Source organism: Budorcas taxicolor, chromosome 2, assembly GCF_023091745.1.
Source record: "Budorcas taxicolor isolate Tak-1 chromosome 2, Takin1.1, whole genome shotgun sequence".
Lineage (NCBI taxonomy): Eukaryota > Metazoa > Chordata > Mammalia > Artiodactyla > Bovidae > Budorcas > Budorcas taxicolor.
The window spans coordinates 44652199-44672093 of NC_068911.1; the positions used below are offsets into that span (position 1 = coordinate 44652199).

Genomic DNA, 19895 nt, shown 5'->3' on the forward strand with positions numbered 1-19895 from the left:
AGCACTCCAACAAATGCTAAAGGATATTCTCTAGACAGGAAACAAAAAGGGTGCATAAACTTGAACCCAAAACAATAAAGTAAATGGCAGTAGGATCATACTTGTCAATAATTACCTTAAATGTAAATGGGTTGAATGCCCGAACCAAAAGACAAAGACTGGATGAATGGATACAGAAACAAGACCCCTATATATGTTGTCTACAAGAGACCCACCTAAAAACAAGGGACACAAACAGACTGAAAGTGAAGGGCTGGAAAAAGATATTCCACGCAAATAGAGACCTAAAGAATGCAGAAGTAGCAATACTCGTATCAGATAAAATAGACTTTAAAACAAAGGCTGTGAAAAGAGACAAAGAAGGACACTACATAATGATCAAAGGACCAATCCAAGAAGAAGGTATAACAATTATAATTATATATGCACCCAACATAGGGAGCACCGCAATATGTAAGAAAAATGCTAACAACTATGAAAGGGGAAATTAACAAGAACACAATAATAGTGGGAGATTTTAATACCCTACTCACACCTATGGATAGATCAACTAAACAGAAAATTAACAAAGAAACACAAACTTTAAATGATACAATAGACCAGTTAGACCTAATTGATATCTATAGGACATTTCACCCCAAAACAATGGATTTCACCTTTTTCTCAAGTGCACACGGAACCTTCTCTGGGATAGATCACATCCTGGGCCATAAATCTAGCCTTGGTAAATTCAAAAAAACTGCCATCATTCCAAGCATCTTTTCTGACCACAATGCAGTAAGATTATATCTCAATTACAGGAGAAAAACTATTAGAAATGGAGGCTGAACAACATACTGCTGAATAACCAACAAATCACAGAAGAAATAAAAAAAAGAAATTAAAATATGCATAGAAATGAATGAAAATGAAAACACAACAACCCAAAACCCGTGGGACACTGTAAAAGCAGTGCTAAGGAGAAGGTTCATAGCAATACAGCCATAATTCAAGAAACAAGAAAATGAACATAGATGCAAAAATCCTTAACAAAATTCTGCCACACAGAATCCAACAACACATTAAAAAGATCATACCTCATGACCAAATGGGCTTTATCCCAGGGATGCAAGGATTCTTCAATATCCACACATCAATCAATGTAATACACCACATTAACAAATTGAAAAATAAAAGACATATGATTATTTCAATAGATGCAGAGAAAGCCTTTGACAAAATTCAACATCCATTTATGATAAAAAAAAAAAAACTCTCCAGAAAGCAGGAATAGAAGGAAAATACCTCAGCATAGCAAAAGCTATATATGACAAACCCGCAGTAAACATTATCCTCAATGGTGAAAATTGAAAGCATTTCCCTTAAAGTCAGTAACAAGACAAGGGTGCCCACTCTCACCACTACTATTCAACATAGTTTTGGAAGTTTTGGCCATAGTAATCAGAGAAGAAAAAGAAATAAAAGGAATCCAAACTGGAAAAGAAGTAAAACTTTCACTGTTTGCAGATGACATGATCCTCTACATAAAAAAACCCTAAATACTCCACCAGAAAATTAATAGGGCTAAAAGGTCAGTTTTCATTTCAATCCCAAAGAAAGGCAATGCCAAAGAATGCTCAAACTACCCCACAATTGCACTCATCTCACATGCTAGTAAAGTAATGCTCAAAATTCTCCAAGCCAGGCTTCAGCAATATGTGAACTGTGAACTTCCTGATGTCCAAGCTGGTTTTAGAAAAGGCAGAGGAACCAGAGATCAAATTGCCAACATCCGCTGGATCATCGAAAAAGCAAGAGAATTCCAGAAAAACATCTATTTCTGCTTTATTGACTATGCCAAAGCCTTTGACTGTGTGGATCACAATAAACTGTGGAAAATTCTGAAAGAGATGGGAATACCAGACCACCTGACCTGCCTCTTGAGAAACCTATATGCAGGTCAGGAAGCAACAGTTAGAACTGGACATGGAACAACAGACTGGTTCCAAATAGGAAAAGGAGTATGTCAAGGCTGTATATTGTCACCCTGCTTATTTAACTTATATGCAGAGTACATTATGAGAAACGCTGGGCTGGAAGAAACACAAGCTGGAATCAAGATTGCTGGAAGAAATATCAATAACTTCAGATATGCAGATGATACCACCCTTATGGCAGAAAGTGAAGAGGAACCAAAAAGCTTCTTGATGAAAGTGAAAGAGGAGAGTGAAAAAATTGGCTTAAAGCTCAACATTCAGAAAACGAAGATCATGGCATCTGGTACCATCACTTCATGGGAAATAGATGGGGAAACAGTGGAAACAGTGTCAGACTTTATTTTGGGGGGGCTCCAAAATCACTGCAGATGGTGATTGCATCCATGAAAAGGATTTGAGATAGCTCAACTGGAATTCCATCACCTCCACTAGCTTCGTTCATAGTGAAATTAAAAGACGCTTACTCCTTGGAAGTTATGACCAAACTAGGTAGCATATTCAAAAGCAGACATTACTTTGCTGACTAAGGTCCGTCTAGTCAAGGCTATGGTTTTTCCAGTGGTCACGTATGGATGTGAGAGTTGGACTGTGAAGAAGGCTGAGTGCCAAAGAATTGATGCTTTTGAACCGTGGTGTTGGAGAAGGTAGGCTGCAGTCCATGGGGTTGCAAAGAGTCACACACGACTGAGCGACTTCCCTTTCACTTTCATGCATTGGAGAAGGAAATGGCAACCCACTGCAGTGTTCTTGCCTCGATAATCCCAGGGACAGCGGAGCCTGGTGAGCTGCCGTCTATGGGGTCGCAAAGAGTCGAACACGACTGAAGCAACTTAGCAGCTTAGCAGCAGTTGGAGAAGACTCCTGAGAGTCCCTTGGACTGCAAGGAGATCCAAATAGTCCATTCTGAAGGAGATCAGACCTGGGATTTCTTTGAAAGGAATGATGCTAAAGTTGAAACTCCAGTACTTTGGCCACCTCATGTGAAGAGTTGACTCATTGGAAAAGACTTTGATGTTGGGAGGGATTGGGGGCAGGAGGAGAAGGGGACGACAGAGGATGAGATGGCTGGATGGCATCACTGACTCGATGGATGTGAGTCTGAGTGAACTCCAGGAGTTGGTGATGGACAGGGAGGCCTGGCGTGCTGCGATTCATGGGGTCGCAAAGAGTCAGACACGACTGAGCGACTGAACTGAACTGAATCAATGAATATAGTAAAGTTGCAGGATATAAAATCAATACACAGAAATCCTCCGCATTCCTATGAACTGATAATTATAAAATAGAAAGAGAAATTAAGGAAACAATTTCATTCACCATTGCAACAAAAATAATAAAATACTTAGCAATATATCTACCTAAAGAAACTAAAGACCTATATATAGAAAACTATAAAACTGGTGACAGAAATCAAAGAGGACACTAATAGATGGAGAAATAGACCATGTTCATGGATCAGAAGAATTAATATAGTGAAAATGAGTATACTACCCAAAGCAATTTATAGATTCAATGCAATCCCTATCAAGCTACCAACGGTATTTTTCACAGTGCTAGAACAAGTAATTTCACAATTTGTATGGAAATACAAAAAAAAAAAAACTCGAATAGCCAAAGCACTCTTGAGAAAGAATAGAACTGGAGGGATCAACCTGCCTGATTTCAGGCTCTACTACAAAGCTACATTCATAAAGACAGCATGGTACTGGCACAAAGACAGAAATATAGATCAATGGAACAAAATAAAAAGTTCAGAGATAAATCCACGCACCCATGGACACCTTATCTTTGACAAAGGAGGCAAGAATATACAATGGAGAAAGGACAATCTCTTTAACAACTGGTGCTGGGAAAACGGGTCAACCACTTGTAAAAGAATGAAACTAGAACACTTTCTAACACCATACACAAAAGTACACTCAGAATGGATTAAAGACCTAAATGTAAGACCAGAAACTATAAACTCCTAGAGGAGAACATAGGCAAAACACTCTCCGACATACATCACAGCAGGATCCTCTATGACCCACCTCCCAGAATATTGGAAATAAAAGCAAAAATAAACAAACTGGACCTAATTAAACTTAAAAGCTTCTGCACAACAAAGAAAACTATAAGCAAGGTGAAAAGACAGCCTTCTGAATGACAGCAAATAATAGCAAATGAAGCAACTGACAAAGAATTAGTGTCAAAAATATACAAGCAACTCCTGCAGCTCAATTTCAGAAAAATAAGCGACCCAATCAAAAAATGGGCCAAAGAACTAAATAGACATTTCTCCAAAGAAGACATACAGATGGCTAACAAACACATGAAAAGATGCTCAACATCACTCATTAGCAGAGAAATGCAAATCAAAACCACAAAGAGGTGCCATTTCACGCCAATCAAAATGGCTGCTATCCAAAAGTCTACAAGCAATAACTGCTGGAGAGGGTGTGGAGAAAAGGGAACCTCTTACACTGTTTGTGGGAATGCAAACTAATACAGTCACTATGGAGAACAGTGTGGAGATTCCTATAAAAACTGGAAATAGAACTGCCTTATGACCCAGCAATCCCACTGCTGGGCATACACACCAAAGAAACCAGAATTGAAATAGACACATGTGCCCCAATATTCACTGCAGCACTGTTTATAATACCCAGGGCATGGAAGAAACCTAGATGTCCATCAGCAGATGAATGGATAAGAAAGCCATGGTACATATACACAATGGAGTATTACTCAGCCATTAAAAAAATACATTTGAATCAGTTCTAATAAGGTGGATGAGACTGGAGCAGATTATACAGTGTGAAGTAAGCCAGAAAGAAAAACACCAATACAGTATACTAACATATATATATGGAATTTAGAAAGATGGTAAGGATAACCCTGTGTGTGAGACAGCAAAAGAGACACAGATGTATAGAACAGTCTTTTGGACTCTGTGGGAGAGGGCAAGGGTTAGATGATTTGGGAGAATGGCATTGAAACATGTATAATATCATACGTGAAATGAATCACCAGACCAGGCTCGATGCATAATACAGGATGCTTGGGGCTGGTGCACTGGGATGACCCAGAGGGATGGTATGGGGAGGGAGGTGGATGGCGGGTTCAGGATGGGGAACACGTGTACAACCATGGTGGATTCATGTTGGTGTATGGCAAAACCAATACAATATTGGTAAAGTAATTAGCCTCCAATTAAAATAAATAAATTTATATTTTTAAAAAATACAACTAAAATGAGATTTTGAAAATTATTTTTACTATATTCATAGATTAGCTCTATTAATTTTCTGGTGGAGTCTTTAGGGTTTTCTATGTAGAGGATCATGTCATCTGCAAACAGTGAGAGTTTTACTTCTTCTTTTCTAATTTGGATTCCTTTTATTTCTTTTTCTGCTGATTGCTGTGGCCAAAACTTCCAGAACTATGTTGAATAGTAGTGGTGGAAGTGGGCACCCTTGTCTTGTTCCTGACTTTAGGGGAAATGCTTTCAATTTTCACCATTAAGGATAATGTTTGCTGTGGGTTTGTCATATATAGCTTTTATTATGTTGAGGTATGTAGCTGATTCATGTCAATGTATGGCAAAACCAATACCGTATTGTAGAGCAAAATAAAGTAAAAATAAAATTTTTTTATTATTTTTTAAATGATTTAAAATAATAAGAAAAAGATAAACCAGGCAGAGGGTCAGAGCAGAGATGAAGAGAGACTCTACACAATGTGAAAAAAACGACCATTCAGAGGAGACATAGATAAGGAACCTCTAATTCCTAATCCAGTGGCATAGTACTCAGAGAAACTGTACTGAACTGTAAGTGATCTGTCTATCAGAATTTACTGTTTAGAGAAGGGATAGTGAATCTAAAGGAGCCCTAACAACAATTGTCATGCTTGTGCATGTAGACGTGTAGAACTCTGCTCTCACACAGGGCAAACTAGTCACATGCTGGTTCAAAAGAACACTTCGGGGATATCTAAGTGTGAAATCCTACAGACCACATCCCTGACCATTCCCAAAATGAGAAAGAAGTGGAAAAAGACAGAGAAGTAAAAAAGAGGGAGGAAGGGACAGTTGTGTAAGACCTCAGTGTCCACCCAGCTCTCTGTGCCACATATTCCCCAGGCTCCTGCATTTAGGCAGGGCCATGGGATCATTTCCCACCCAGGGACTATGACAGGTCACATCTGATGCTACTTCCAGACTAAGGCAGAAACCCAAGTGGCCCTCCTCTGAGGCAGCCACCGCATGCTAAGAGATCTGTGGGATGCAGGAAGCTGTCTGCCAGCTGTTCATGAAGCTGCTGTTTTGTTCTATCATAAGTTAGTTTCCATCCCACGTTGACTCACACAAACCATGATCTTTCCATTAATCCTTTCATAATAATATGCCTCAGATATACGAGCTTAGTTCCCTCGGGAGAGGAAAGGACAGAATAATACTGGGGTTGAGAGAAGGAATAGAGAATGTTATATTCATCTGTAATATTTTATTTCTTAAAAACAAAACAAACAAGAAAACTTGAAGCAAAGAGAATAAATTTTCCTCATTTTGGGTGGTAAGCATACAGATATTTGTTATACTATCCTCTATGATTCCTTTGATGTATGTTTTTTTAGTTTAAATTTCAAGTAACTTTACAGAAGAAAAAATATCAAAAGTGTCATATTTTTAGAAAGTAGAGGAATCTAAACTTTCAATGACAGGGACCATTTTGCTCAGTCCAAAAGAGGTTTTGGATCCTGATACCTGGAAGTCATCAGATGGTAGGGGTGCATTGACTCTGAGCATCCTGGATTTGAGGAAGTACAGGTGAAGTTTTGCTGATGAAACCTTCCAGGCTGCTGCTGCAGGTTCAGATATACCCTATTTCAACTAAGAAAAGGATTCACACACAAATTTATCTGGCACCTCAGAAGCCCAGGACCCTGCTGCTTTACCCTTCCTGAGAGGTACTTCTGCCCCTGGCCCTCTGTGGGACCGCAGTCATTGATAGCACTCTCTGAGCAGGACCAATACATTCAACAACATCCAGATGACTTCTCTATCTCAGGACTTCATGAACAAATAAGAACAATCAGGATTAACTCAGAATTACCAAGCCCAGACCATTGGAGAGCAATAGCTTGGTAACTGGAGCATCAACCCAGCAGACACTGTGATTTCAAGCAATATGTGGTAATGCAGAGTCCCAGTCACCCTAAGGTCCTGTGAGAGAGGCGTAGCCCTCAAGGTCACAAGAACAAGAGAAAATACTGCTGTCTAGGATCCAGACATAAGAAGTGTGCACATATACCCAGCACACCTGTGACCCCCAGGTGCTGTGACAGAACCCCAGCTTCTTTTTCACACCGTTACACTGTCATGCCAGGGACTGACAATTCTGCCCTAAGTTGAATATTAGTGATGTCAGAAGACACAGCAGGAGCAGGGCACAACCGCCTTGTAAAAGGCCTGTAATATGGACCCTTGATCTCTGCTTGTGTCAAGATCACACAGAGAATTCAAAATCCTCTCCAGGCCATAGCATCAGAAGCCACCCTGAAAGTGAAAGTGAAAGCATCAGTCGCTTAGTCATGTCCAACTCATTGCAATCCCGTGGACTGCAGCCTGCCAGGCTCCTCTTTCCATGGGATTCTCCAGGCAAGAATCCTGGAGTGGGTTGCCATTTCCTTCTCCAAAAAGCCACCCTGGCCAGTTAAAATAGATTCTGCCTTTGTAGGAAAAAGATGAACACCTTCAACCAGCCTCTGTCTTTAATGTTTTCCAACTGTCTTTAATGTCTTCCAGTTTTCTTCCAATGTTCAGGTTGGGGCAAGTTGAGTGTGAGGGGAAGGAAGTTTTTCTAAGGCAGGGGCAGGGTTGGAGTGAGGGACCAACCTGCTCTTCCTTGAGCTGGTATAACTGGTTATGGTCTAAGTATAGATTAGAATACTCCACAAGATAGCAGAGAAGAAGAATGTGCACTCATCTCCTGCAAAAACTCCAAAATTACAACTCACTGCTGAACAGCCATTGACAGGAGAATGTTGGATCCCACCAAAAAAAGATACCCCATATCCAAGGGCAAAGGAGAAGCCCCAGCAAGGCAGTTCAGTTCAGTTCAGTTCAGTTCTGTCACTCAGTGGTGTCCGACTCTTTGCGACCCCATGAATCGCAGCACACCAGGCCTCCCTGTCCATCACCAACTCCTGGAGTTCACTCAGACTCATGTCCATCGAGTCCGTGATGCCATCCAGCCATCTCATCCTCTGTCATCCCCTTCTCCTCCTGCCCCCAATCCCTCCCAACATCAAAGTCTTTTCCAATGAGTCAACTCTTCGCATGAGTTGGCCAAAGTATTGGAGTTTCAACTTTAGCATCATTCCTTCCAAAGAAATCCCAGGGCTGATCTCCTTCAGAATGGACTGGTTGGATCTCCTTGCAGTCCAAGGGACTCTCAAGAGTCTTCTCCAACACCACAGTTCAAAAGCATCAATTCTTCGGTGCTCAGACAGTAGGAAGGGAGAAATCACATTTAGAATCAAACCTCATACCCACCAGAGATACTCAGACAAACAAAACGTGCTCACCAGGAGACCCCACAGCGACTGAGACAGACTTGGTTTTGAGTGTTTGAGTGTCACCTGTGGAGGTACGGGTCAGCAGTGGCCTGCCGCAGGGGCAGGGGCTCTGGGTGCAGCAGAGCTGGGTGTGACATAAGTCCTCTTGGAGGAGGTCGCCATTAACCCCACCATCAGTTCAGTTCAGTTCAGTTGCTCAGTCATGTCCGACTCTTTGCGACCCCATGAATTGCAGCACGCCAGGCCTCCCTGTCCATCACCAACTTCTGGAGTTCACTCAGATTCACATCCATCGAGGCAGTGTGCATGGGACCTTTTGAAGGAGGTCACCAATATCTCCATTACCTCCACAATAGTTTGGTCTCAGGTCAAACAACAGGGAGGAAACACAATCCCGCCCATCAACAGAAAATTGGATTAAAGATTTACTGAGCATGGCCCCACCCATCAGAACAAGACCCAGATTCCCCCACAGTCAGTCTCTCCCATCAGGAAGCTTCAATAAGCCTCTTATCCTTATCCCTCAGAGGGCAGACAGAATGAAAATCACAATCACAGAAAACTAATCAAACTGATTACATGGACTACAGCCTTGTCTAACTCAATGAAACTATGAGCCATGCCATGAAGGGTCACCCAAGATGGATGGGTCATGGTGGAGAGTTCTGACAAATTTTGGTCCACTGGAGAAGGGAACGGCAAACCACTTCAGTATTCTTGCCTTGAAAACCCCATGAACAGTATGAAAAGGCAAAAAGATATGACTGAAAGAACTCCCCAGGTCAGTAGGTCCCCAATATGCTACCGGAGAAGAGTGAAGAAATAACTCCAGAAAGAATGAAAAGACAGAACCAAAGCAAAAAGAACACCCAACTGTGGATGTGACTGGTGATGGAAGTAAAGTTCAATACTGTAAAGAACTATATTGCATAGGAACCTGGAATGTTAGGTCCATGAATCAAAGAAAATTGAAAGTGGTCAAACAGGAGATGGCAAGAGGGATCATTGACATTTTAGGAATCAGTGAGCTAAAATGGACTGGAATGGGCAAATTTAACTCAGATGACCATTATATCTACTACTGTGGGCAAGAATCCCTTAGAAGAAATGGACTAGCCCTCATTGTCAACAAAAGAGTCCAAAATGCAGTATTTGGGTGCAATGTCCAAAACAACAGAATGATCCCTGTTTGTTTCCAAGGCAAACCATTCAATATCACAGTAATCCAAGTCTATGCCCCAACCAGTATTGCTGAAGAAGTTGAAGTCGAACAGTTCTATAAAGACCTACAAGATATTCTACAACAAACACCAAAAAAAGATGTCCTTTTCATTATAGGGGACTGGAATGAAAAAGTAGGAAGTCAAGAGATACCTGAAGTAATAGGCAAATTTTGCCTGTTTCAAAGTGAAACAGGACAAAGGCTAGCAGAGTTTTGTCAAGAAGATTCACTGGTCACAAATTATACCCTTTTCCAAAAACACAAGAGAAGACTTTACACGTGGACATCACCAGGTGACCAATACCAAAATCAGACTGATTATGTTCTCTGCATCCAAAGATGGACAAGCTGTATTCAGTCAGCAAAAACAAGACTGGGAGATAACTGTGGCTCAGAATAGGAACTCTTTATTGCCAAATTCAGACATAAATTGAAGAAAGTAGGGAAAACCATTGACCATTCAAGTGTGACCTAAATAAAATCCCTTACATTTATGCAGTGGAAGTGGTAAATAGAGTCAAGGGATTAGATCTGATAGAGTGCCTGAAGAACTATGGATGGAGGTTCATGACATTATACAGGAGGCAGTGATCAAGACCATCCCAAAGGAAAAGAAATGCAAAAAGGCCAAATGGTTGTCTGAGGAAGGCTTACAAATAGCTATGAAAAGAAGAGAAGCAGAAAGCAAAGGAGAAAAAGAAAGATATACACATTAAAAGGCATAGTTCCAAAGAATAGCAAGGAGAGATAAAGCCTTCCACAGTGATCAATGCAAAGAAATAGAGGAAAACAATAGAATGGGAAAGACTAGAAACCTCTTCAAGAAAATTAGAGATACCAAGGGAACATTTCATGCAAAGATGGGCACAATACAGGACAGAAATGGCATGGACCTAACAGAAGCAAAAGATATTAAGACGAGGTGACAAGAATACACAGAAGAACCAGACCAAAAAGACCAGATAACCACGATGGTGTGATCACTCACCTAGAGCCAGACATCTTGGAATGCAAAGTCAAGTGGGTCTTAGGAAGCATCACTATGAACAAAACTAGTGGAGGTGATGGAATTCCAGTTGAACTAGTTCAAATCCTAAAAGATGATGTTGTGGAAGTGCTGCATTCAATATGCCAGCAAATTTGGAAAACTCAGCAGTGGTCACAGGACTGGAAAAGGTCAATGTTCATTCTAATCCCAAAGAAAGACAATGCCAAAGAATGCTCAAACTACCACACAATTGCACTGATTTCACATGCTAGCAAAGTAATACCCAAAATTCTCCAAGCCAGGCTTCAACAGTATATGAACTGTGAAATTCCACATGTTCAAGCTGGTTTTAGAAAAGGCAGAGGAACCAGAGACCAAATTGCCAACATCTGTTGGATCATAGAAAAAGCCAGAGAGTTCCAGAACAAACATCTACTTCTGCTTGAGTGACTAAACCAAAGCCTTCGTGTGGATCACAACAAACTGAAAATTCTTAAAGAGATGGGAATATCAGATCACCTTACCTGCCTCCTGAGAAACCTGTATGCAGATCAAGAAGCAACAGTTAGAACTGGACCTGGAACAACAGACTGGTTCCAAATCAGGAAGTTAGTAGGTCAAGGCTGTATATTGTCACACTTCTCATTTTACTCATATGCAGAGTACATCATGTGAAATTCCTGGCTGGCTGAAGTACAAGCTTGAATCAAAATTGCAGGGAGAAGCATCAATAACCTCAGATACACAGATGACATCACCATTATGGCAGAAAGTACAGACAAACTGTTGATGAAGGTGAAAGAGGAGAGTGAAAAAGCTGGCTTAAAACTCAACATTCTGAAAACTAAGATCATGGCATCTTGTCCCATCACTTCATGGAAAATAGTGAGAGTTTTTACTTTCTTGTGCTCCAAAATCACTGCAGATGGTGACTGCAGCCATGAAATTAAGACACTTGCTCCTTGAAGAAATTCTGTGACCAACCTAGACAGTATATTAAAAAGCAGAAATATTATTTACCAACGAAGGTCCATCTAGTCAAATTATGGCTTTTCCAGTAGTCATGTATGAATGTGAGAGTTGGACTATAAAGAAAGCTAAGTGCCAAAGAATTGATGCTTTTGAACTGTGGTGTTGGAGAAAAGACTGTTGAGAGTTCCTTGGACTGCAGGAGATCCAACCAGTCCATCATAAAGGAAATCAGCCCTGAATAGTCATTGGAGGGACTGACACTGAAGCTAAAACTCCAATACTTTGGCCACCTGATGGGAAGAACTGACTCACTGGAAAAGACCCTTATGTTGGGAAAGATTAAGGGCAGGAGGAGAAGGAGATGACAGGGGATGAGATGGTTGGATAGCATCACCGACTTCATGGACAGGAGTTTGAGCAAGCTCCAAGAGTTGGTGATGGACAGGGACACCTAGAGTGCTGCAGTTCAGGGGGTTGCAAAGATTCAAACACGACTGAATGACTGAAATGAATTTTCTTTAAAGAAACAAAAAAGAAAGACTGTCTTTTCATGAGAGGTGGCAACTCCCAGTCAGATTGACCCTAAAACAATCAGCCATCCTGGAATTCACTACCCACAGCAGCTATAAGGCCTTAGCTCCCAGCTGCTGTTTGGGATTCATCATGTCTGTCCCCTAAACCTGTGAGCACAACATAGGAATAGGGCTCACTCTCTGCTTCCTCTGAAAGGAAGGGTGAGCCCAGGTTATGTGCAAGTGAAATCTGAGCCCTCATCACATGGAAGATACTGTGACTCACCATAGTAGCAGTGAATGGGATGTTGTCAATCAAGGAGGATGTGATGCCTGAGACCCAGACCACCAAGATGATGGCAGCTGTAAGGCGCTGATCTTCTGGGACCATCTGAAAACATAAGATAAGAGTAGGTCTGTTTACCATAGTTGTACAGATCACACACACACACTGAGGATCTGATAGTTGGACATGGGTGACTCCGAAGGGACAACAGGGCTCCTGGTCCTTCCTCTTCCACACAGGAGACCAAAGGAGACTCTGGTGTACAAACAGCACTATCTGGACTTTTCCAACTCCTACCAGGAGCCTGGGGCAGAGTCTACAAGTAATTCAGAGTAGTAACTCCAAACCATGCTCAAACCAACTAACCCTTGTGTCAGTGTGGGGTGGGGGGGGGGGGTGCGGAAAGCAGAGTGTCCCTGTTCCTGATGACCTGATGGGACACCAGATGACACACTAGCCACATTGACCTCACTTCCTGGCAAAAACCTTGAGTTAAGACCTCTGTGCATCACTTACTGAGACTACTGTCTCAATTGTTCTCCTTCCTAGAAAGGTTTCAACTAAAGGCTAATAGAAAAATTGCAAGCATCTGTAATTATATATTCCTTGAAAAAAGTCTCTTTTCATCTCTAGCCTACATAGGCTAAAACAGGTTCCCTGTTGTACTTTTTACATAATGAATGAGATCTAGTCTAACTGATATTTTTCTCTTTTTTGACAAAAATCAAAGGAATTGCAGCTGGAGCACATTATATTGCAGTATTTAATGTACCTTTATTAGCAAAGCAGTCTGTTCTCCGACATATTCTATTAAGTGTAGATGTGCCAATGCCTAGAAGAAATAAATGTATGATGAGAATCAGTTTAAAAGGAGAAGATATGCAAAGGTTTAGGGAGAGAGAGAGGGTGGGATGATATGGGAGAATGGCATTCTATCATGTATACTATCATGTAAGAATTGAATCGCTAGTCTGTCTGACGCAGGATACAGCATGCTTGGGGCTGGTGCATGGGGATGACCCACAGAGATGTTATGGGGAGGGAGGTGGGAAGGGGGTTCATGTTTGGGAACACATGTAAGAATTAAAGATTTTAAAATTAAAAAAATAAAATAAAATAAAATAAAATTTAAAAAAATAAAAATAAATAAAAATAAAAAGATATCTTTAAAATGAAAGTAAGTGAACATGGGCGCTCATTGCTTATAAAAGATCAAACGCACAGTCTAAATAAGTTACTCTCATATGGATACTGAAGATTCTTCAAGATGAGAGCAGAGTAGCACTGGCAGGAACTTCTGCCAGTTCGCATAAATACAAACATTAATTTGTATTAATGTCCATGTTAAATTTAAATTTCGATAGAAGGCCATTTCTTTGTAAGATCACCGTGGGGAAGACCTTCAAGATAACAGAGTAGTAAGACATGAATATCACCTTACTTCCCACAAATACGTCAAAAACACATCTGCATGTGGAACACCTCTTACAGAACACCAACTGATAGCTGGCAGAAGACGTTGGACTTTCAACAAGGACAGCTTATCTCCACAAAACAGGTAGGGCAAAAGAAATAAGAAAAGAGACAAAGGAATCCAGATGGGACCTGTGCCTCTGGGAGGGAACTATGAAGGAGGAAAAGTTTCTGCACACTTGGAAACCCTCATGGGCAGGCACATAGGAGAGATTTGGAGCCTCAGAGATGAGCACAGCAACAGGTGTGCAGAGGAAAAGGGAGAGAACTCTGCAAAGAGGTCAGTGCTGGCCAGTTCCCACTAGTTTGAGATGTTGGCATGCACACAGGGCAGGTGGAGTCTTGGTGCCGGGGCTCAGGTTTCAGAGGTCAGATCCCAGGGAGAGAACTGGGGTTGCCTGCCACGAAGACAGTCTGAGGGAGCTAGTACTACAGAGCTGAGGGAGTCAAGGAAAAAGCCTGGGCCTGCCACAAAAGCAAGAGATCATTATCTCGGGGACCCTCAAACTTCACGAGGTCACAGATGACAGGACCACACCTCCGCAAGTGCCAGAGGCAGTTATCTCTGACCCTAGAGGTGAGTGTTTCAGCCACTGCCATTGCCACTGAGCTGTGAGCAAGCACAGGTCACTGCCCACACTTTCCAGGGAGCCTGTGCAGCTTGGCACTGCCAAGGGACCCATGACCTGGAGCCAACTCCTCTGGGAGAATGCAGTTTGCCTCAGGCTGTAGCAACTTCCTACAGACCTCTGCCGCCACAGGCACTACCAACACTTCCCAGTTGTGTCTGCAGTTTCCCTCCCTCTCCCTGGCCTGAGTGAGCAAGTGAGCCCTAATCGGCCTCAGCCACTGCTTTTGCCCCCTTTGGTCTGGACAGGGAAGAGACAATGGAGGGCGGCCTACAAACAGTAGGACAAACAAAACTGGGACAAAAGCAAAGCTGAGCACCAGGAGCTCTGTGACCAAACAAAATGAAGGGGATTTGCTCGTGCAGTGACAAGAGTAGTGGAGTAAATCCTTGCAACTGTCTTGGTAAACTCTGCACTTGTGGAATATCTCAATAGACAATGAGTGTTCCCATATTTGAAGCTGTGGAATTCAGGGGCAACTGTGGACTTTGGAAGCAAGTACAAGGTAGAATAAGGCCAAATCAGAATCTGAGCTGGCCCCACAGTGCCCACAGCAGGTCTAGAGACATTCCTAGAAACATTGGAGGACATCCTGAGAAGGTAGATTGGCTGGAGCTCATTGTGGGGACAAGGAAACTGACAGCTGAGGCCACAGGAAAACTGTCTTCTTACTACCACTATTTCTCTCTCTATGTATATATTTAATGTTTTTCATTTTTGTTTTTTATTGTTGATATTTTAATTAATATTTTTTACTTTTTACTTTTTATTTTTTCTTTTCTTGCACATTATTTTTAAATAAATTAATTTTATTTTTCCCCTATTTCTACTGTACTTTTTCATTTATTACATCTTTTTTGTTTTTATTTTTTCCTTTGTTTTACTTTGTTTTTAATCTTATTTTTAACTATATTTTATATTTCTCTATTTTTACTTTGGGCTTCCCTGGTGGCTCAGAGGTTAAAGCCTCTGCCTGCAATGCGGGAGGAAGATCCCCTGGAGAAGGAAATGGCAACTCACTCCAATATTCTTGCCTGGAGAATCCCATGGACGGAGGAGCCTGGTGGGCTACAGTCCACGGGGTCGCAAAGAGTCGGACATGACTGAGCAACTTCACTTTCACTATTCTTACTTAACTTCCTTGTTGTATTTTTCTTTTGTTTTATCCTCTGTTTTTTTTTTTTTTTGCTTTTGCTTTATGGTGTATATGTTTTATGCTTTATTTGCCTTTTTTTAAGTTTACTTTCCACATTTGATTTCATCTTGGTGCTGTGTTTTTGCTAATTTATCTTCCAGTGTTTTACATTTATGGGTTTCTTTATTGGTTCAATAGCTCTCTTCTTTTTTGTTTCCTTTATTTTCTTTGCTCTTCTTTTTGTGAGTTTGAGTGTGCATTTCTTTGTGTGTTTTTGTTTAGTTTTGCTTTTACTCTATTTCTTGTGGTTCTGTCTACCTGTTATTTTCTTTTTTGATTGATTTTTTTTCTTTTTCTTTATCTTCTGTGCCAAGGAGTTCGTGGAGCCTTGGTGCTCCAGCAATGGATTGGACCTGAACTTTTGAGGTGAGAGACCCAAATCCAGGATGTTGGACCACAAGAGAACTCCTGACCCCATGGAATATTAACTAGAGAAAGTTCTTCCAAAGGCCTCATCCCAACAATAAGACCTGGCTACACCCAACAGCCAGAAAGTTCCAGTGCTGGACACCTCATGCCAAACAACTAGAAAAAAGGAACACAACCCCACCCATTAGCAAACAGTATAGCCTGAAGCTATACTAGGCTCACAGACACCCCTTCCCCTACAGAAGAAAAAAAAAGAAAAGAAAACCACTGGATGCACCACTGCCCATCAGAGGGACCGGATCCAGTTTCACCAATCAGAACATAGGCACCAGTTTCACCCACCAGGAATCTATTCAAGGCACTGATCCAACCCCACCCACTGACGGAAGATGCCACAAGCAAGAGAAACTACAATCCTACATCCTGTGGAAAGGAGACCCCAAACAGAGTAAGTTAAACAAAATGAGAAGATAGAGAACTTGCAGCAGATGAAGGAGCAAATTAAAAATCCACAAGACCAAACAAATGAAGAGAAAAAGGCAGTCTACCTGAAAAACAATTCAGAGTAATGATAGTAAAAATGATCCAAAATCTCAGAATGGAGGCACAGATACATGGAATTGATGCATGGATTGAAAAGATCCAGGAAATGTTTAACAAGGACCTAGAAATAATGAACAGTCAGCAATGAACAATACAATAAGTGAAATAAAAAATATGCTAGAGAAAACTAATAGCAGAATAACTGAAGCAGAAGAACAGATAAGTGAGCTGGAAGATAGAATGGTAGAAATAACTGAAGCAGAGTAGAATAAAAACGAAAAAGAAAGGATGAGAAGAAATGACAACAGTCTCAGAAAGCACTGAACAACTTTAAGTGCACCAATATTTGAATTACAGGAGTCCCAGAGAAAGAAGAGAAAAATAAAGGGCATAAGAAAATATTTGAGGAGACGATAGTCAAGAACTTCTCTAACATGGGAAAGGAAATAGCCACCCAAGTCCAGTAATCCAAAAAGAGTCCCATACAGGCAAACTCAAAGAGAAACACACCAAGGCACATATAGCACAAACAAAAATTAAGCACAAACACACAAGAATATCAAAAGCAGCAAGGGAAAAGCAACAACATACAAAGGAATTCCCATAAGGTTAACACCTGATCTTTCAGTGAAAATTTGTAGGCCAGAAGGAAGTGACAGGATATACTTAAAGTGATGAATGGAAAAAAAAAAAAACTACAACTTAGATTACACTACAAAGCAAGGATCTTGTTCAGATTCAATGGAAAAATCAAAAGCTGTACACATTAGCAAAAGTTAAGAAAATTCAGCACCACCAAACCAGCTTTACAACAATTGCTAAAGGAACTTCTTTAGGCAGAGAACACAAGAGAAGAAAAAGACCTACAAAAGCAAACCCAAAACAATAAAATAAATGGTAATAAGATTGGACATATTAATAGTTACCTTAAATGTTAATGGATTAAATGCTCCAACAAAAAGATATAGACTGGCTGAATGGTTGCAAAAAGCAAGATCTAGCTATATGCTGTCTACAAGAAATTAGCTTCAGTCTGGGGACACATACAGACTGAAAGTGAGCCTGGAAAAAGATATCCCATACAAATGGGAGTCAAAAGACAATTGGAGTACTATAACTCATATCAGATAAAATAAACATTAAAATAAAGATTATTACAAGAAACAAAGAACGCTACATAATGATCAAGGATTCAATCCAAGAAGAAGATATAGCAATTATAAATATATGTGCACCCAACATAGAAGCATCTCAATACATAAGGCAAATGCTAACAGTTATGAAAAGGGAAATCAACAGTACCACAGTAATAGTAGCGGAATTCAACACTCCACTCACATTAATGGTCAGATCATCCAGAGGAAAAATTAATAAGGAAATGCAAGCCTTAAATGACCCATTAGACCAGATCAACCTATTGATATTTTCAGGACATTCCATCAAAAGAAGAAGAATACACTTTTTTCTCAAGTGCACATGGAAGATTCTCCAGGATAGATCACATCTTGGGTCACAAATCAACTCTTCATAAATTTAAGAAAATTGAAGTCATATCACCATTTTTTTCTGACCACAAAACTGTAACATTAAGTATCAGTTAACAGGAAGACAAACACATGAAGGCTACTCAATACACTCCTAACTAACCAAGAGGTCACTGAAGAAATCAAACAGAAAATAAAACAATATCTAGAAACAAATGACAAGGAAAACGTGACAATCTATAACTTATGGGATAAAACAAAAGCAGTGCTAAGAGGTAAGTTCATAGCAATACAAACCTAACTCAAGGAACAAGAAAAGATCAAATAAATAACCTTACACCTAAAGCAACTAAAAAAAGAAGAAGAGCAACAACAACAACAAACCTAAAAGTTAGTGGAAGGAAAGAAATCAAAGATCAGAGCAGAAATATATGAAATATCAAGCGTTTTTATGACCACAACACTATGAGATTAAATATCAATTAACAGGAACACAAACACATGAAGGCTACCCAATACACTCCTAACTAACCAAGAGGTCACTGAAAAAATCAAACAGGAAAGTAAAACAATAATCTATAGACAAATGACAAGGAAAACATGACAATCTATAACTTATGGGATGAAGCAAAAGCAGTGCTAAGAGGGAAGTTCACACTGATACAAACCTGACTCAAGGAACAAGAAAAAATCAAATAAACAACCTTACACTTAAAGCAACTAGAAAAAGAACAAAAACAAAATCCAAAGTTAGTGGAAGGAAAGAAATCAAAGATCAGAGCAAAAATAAATGAAATATATGAATAGCATGTGAAATAAATGAAAAACAAATGAAGAAAAAATAACAAAGATCAATAAAGCTAAAGCCTAGTTCTTTGAGAAGATAAAATTGACAAACCATTAGTCAGAATCATCAAGAAAAAAAAGGACAACACAAATCAATAAAATTAGAAGTAAAAATGGAGAGGTTACAACAGATAATTCAGAAATGAAAAGGATCATAAGAGACTACTACAAGCAACTATATACAATGGAGTAAAGACATCCTCTTCAATAAATGGTACTGGTAATGACCCAGCAGTCCCATTGCTGGGCATACACACCGACGAAACCAGAATTGAATGAGACACATGTTCATTGCAGCACTGTTTATAATAGCCAGGACATGGAAACAAATTAGATGTCCATCAGCAGATGAATGGATAAGAAAGCTGTGGTACATATACACAATGGAGTATTACTCAGCCATTAAAAAAATACATTTGAATCAGTTCTAATGAGATGGATGAAACTGGAGCCGATTATACAGAGTGAAGTAAGCCAGAAAGAAAAACACCAATACAGTATACTAACACATATATATGGAATTTAGAAAGATGGTAAGGATAACCCCGTATGCGAGACAGAAAAAGAGACACAGATGTATAAAACGGACTTTTGGACTCTGAGGGAGAGGGAGAGGGTGGGATGATTAGGGAGAATGGCATTGAAACATGTATACTATCATGTAAGAAACGAATCGCCAGTCTATGTTCGATATAGGATACAGGATGCTTGGGGCTGGTGCACGGGGATGATCCAGAGAGATGATATAGGGTGGGATGTGGGAGGGGGGTACAGGATTGGGAACTTGTACACCCATGGCGCATTTTTGTCAATGTATGGCAAAACCAATACAGTATTGT

At 40.3% G+C, this 19895-nt stretch overlaps 1 protein-coding gene across 1 annotated transcript in view; it reads right to left on the reverse strand.

Moving 5' to 3' along the window:
* Nucleotides 1–19895, reverse strand: part of OCA2 (OCA2 melanosomal transmembrane protein) — a 278263-nt gene that overhangs the window by 37605 nt on the left and 220763 nt on the right. The window contains exons 19-20 of the mRNA XM_052635656.1: nucleotides 13290–13349; nucleotides 12518–12622 (exon numbers count right to left, since the gene is read on the reverse strand). Coding sequence (XP_052491616.1) covers nucleotides 12518–12622; nucleotides 13290–13349 — 165 coding nt within the window. The remainder of the gene's footprint in view (nucleotides 1–12517; nucleotides 12623–13289; nucleotides 13350–19895) is intronic.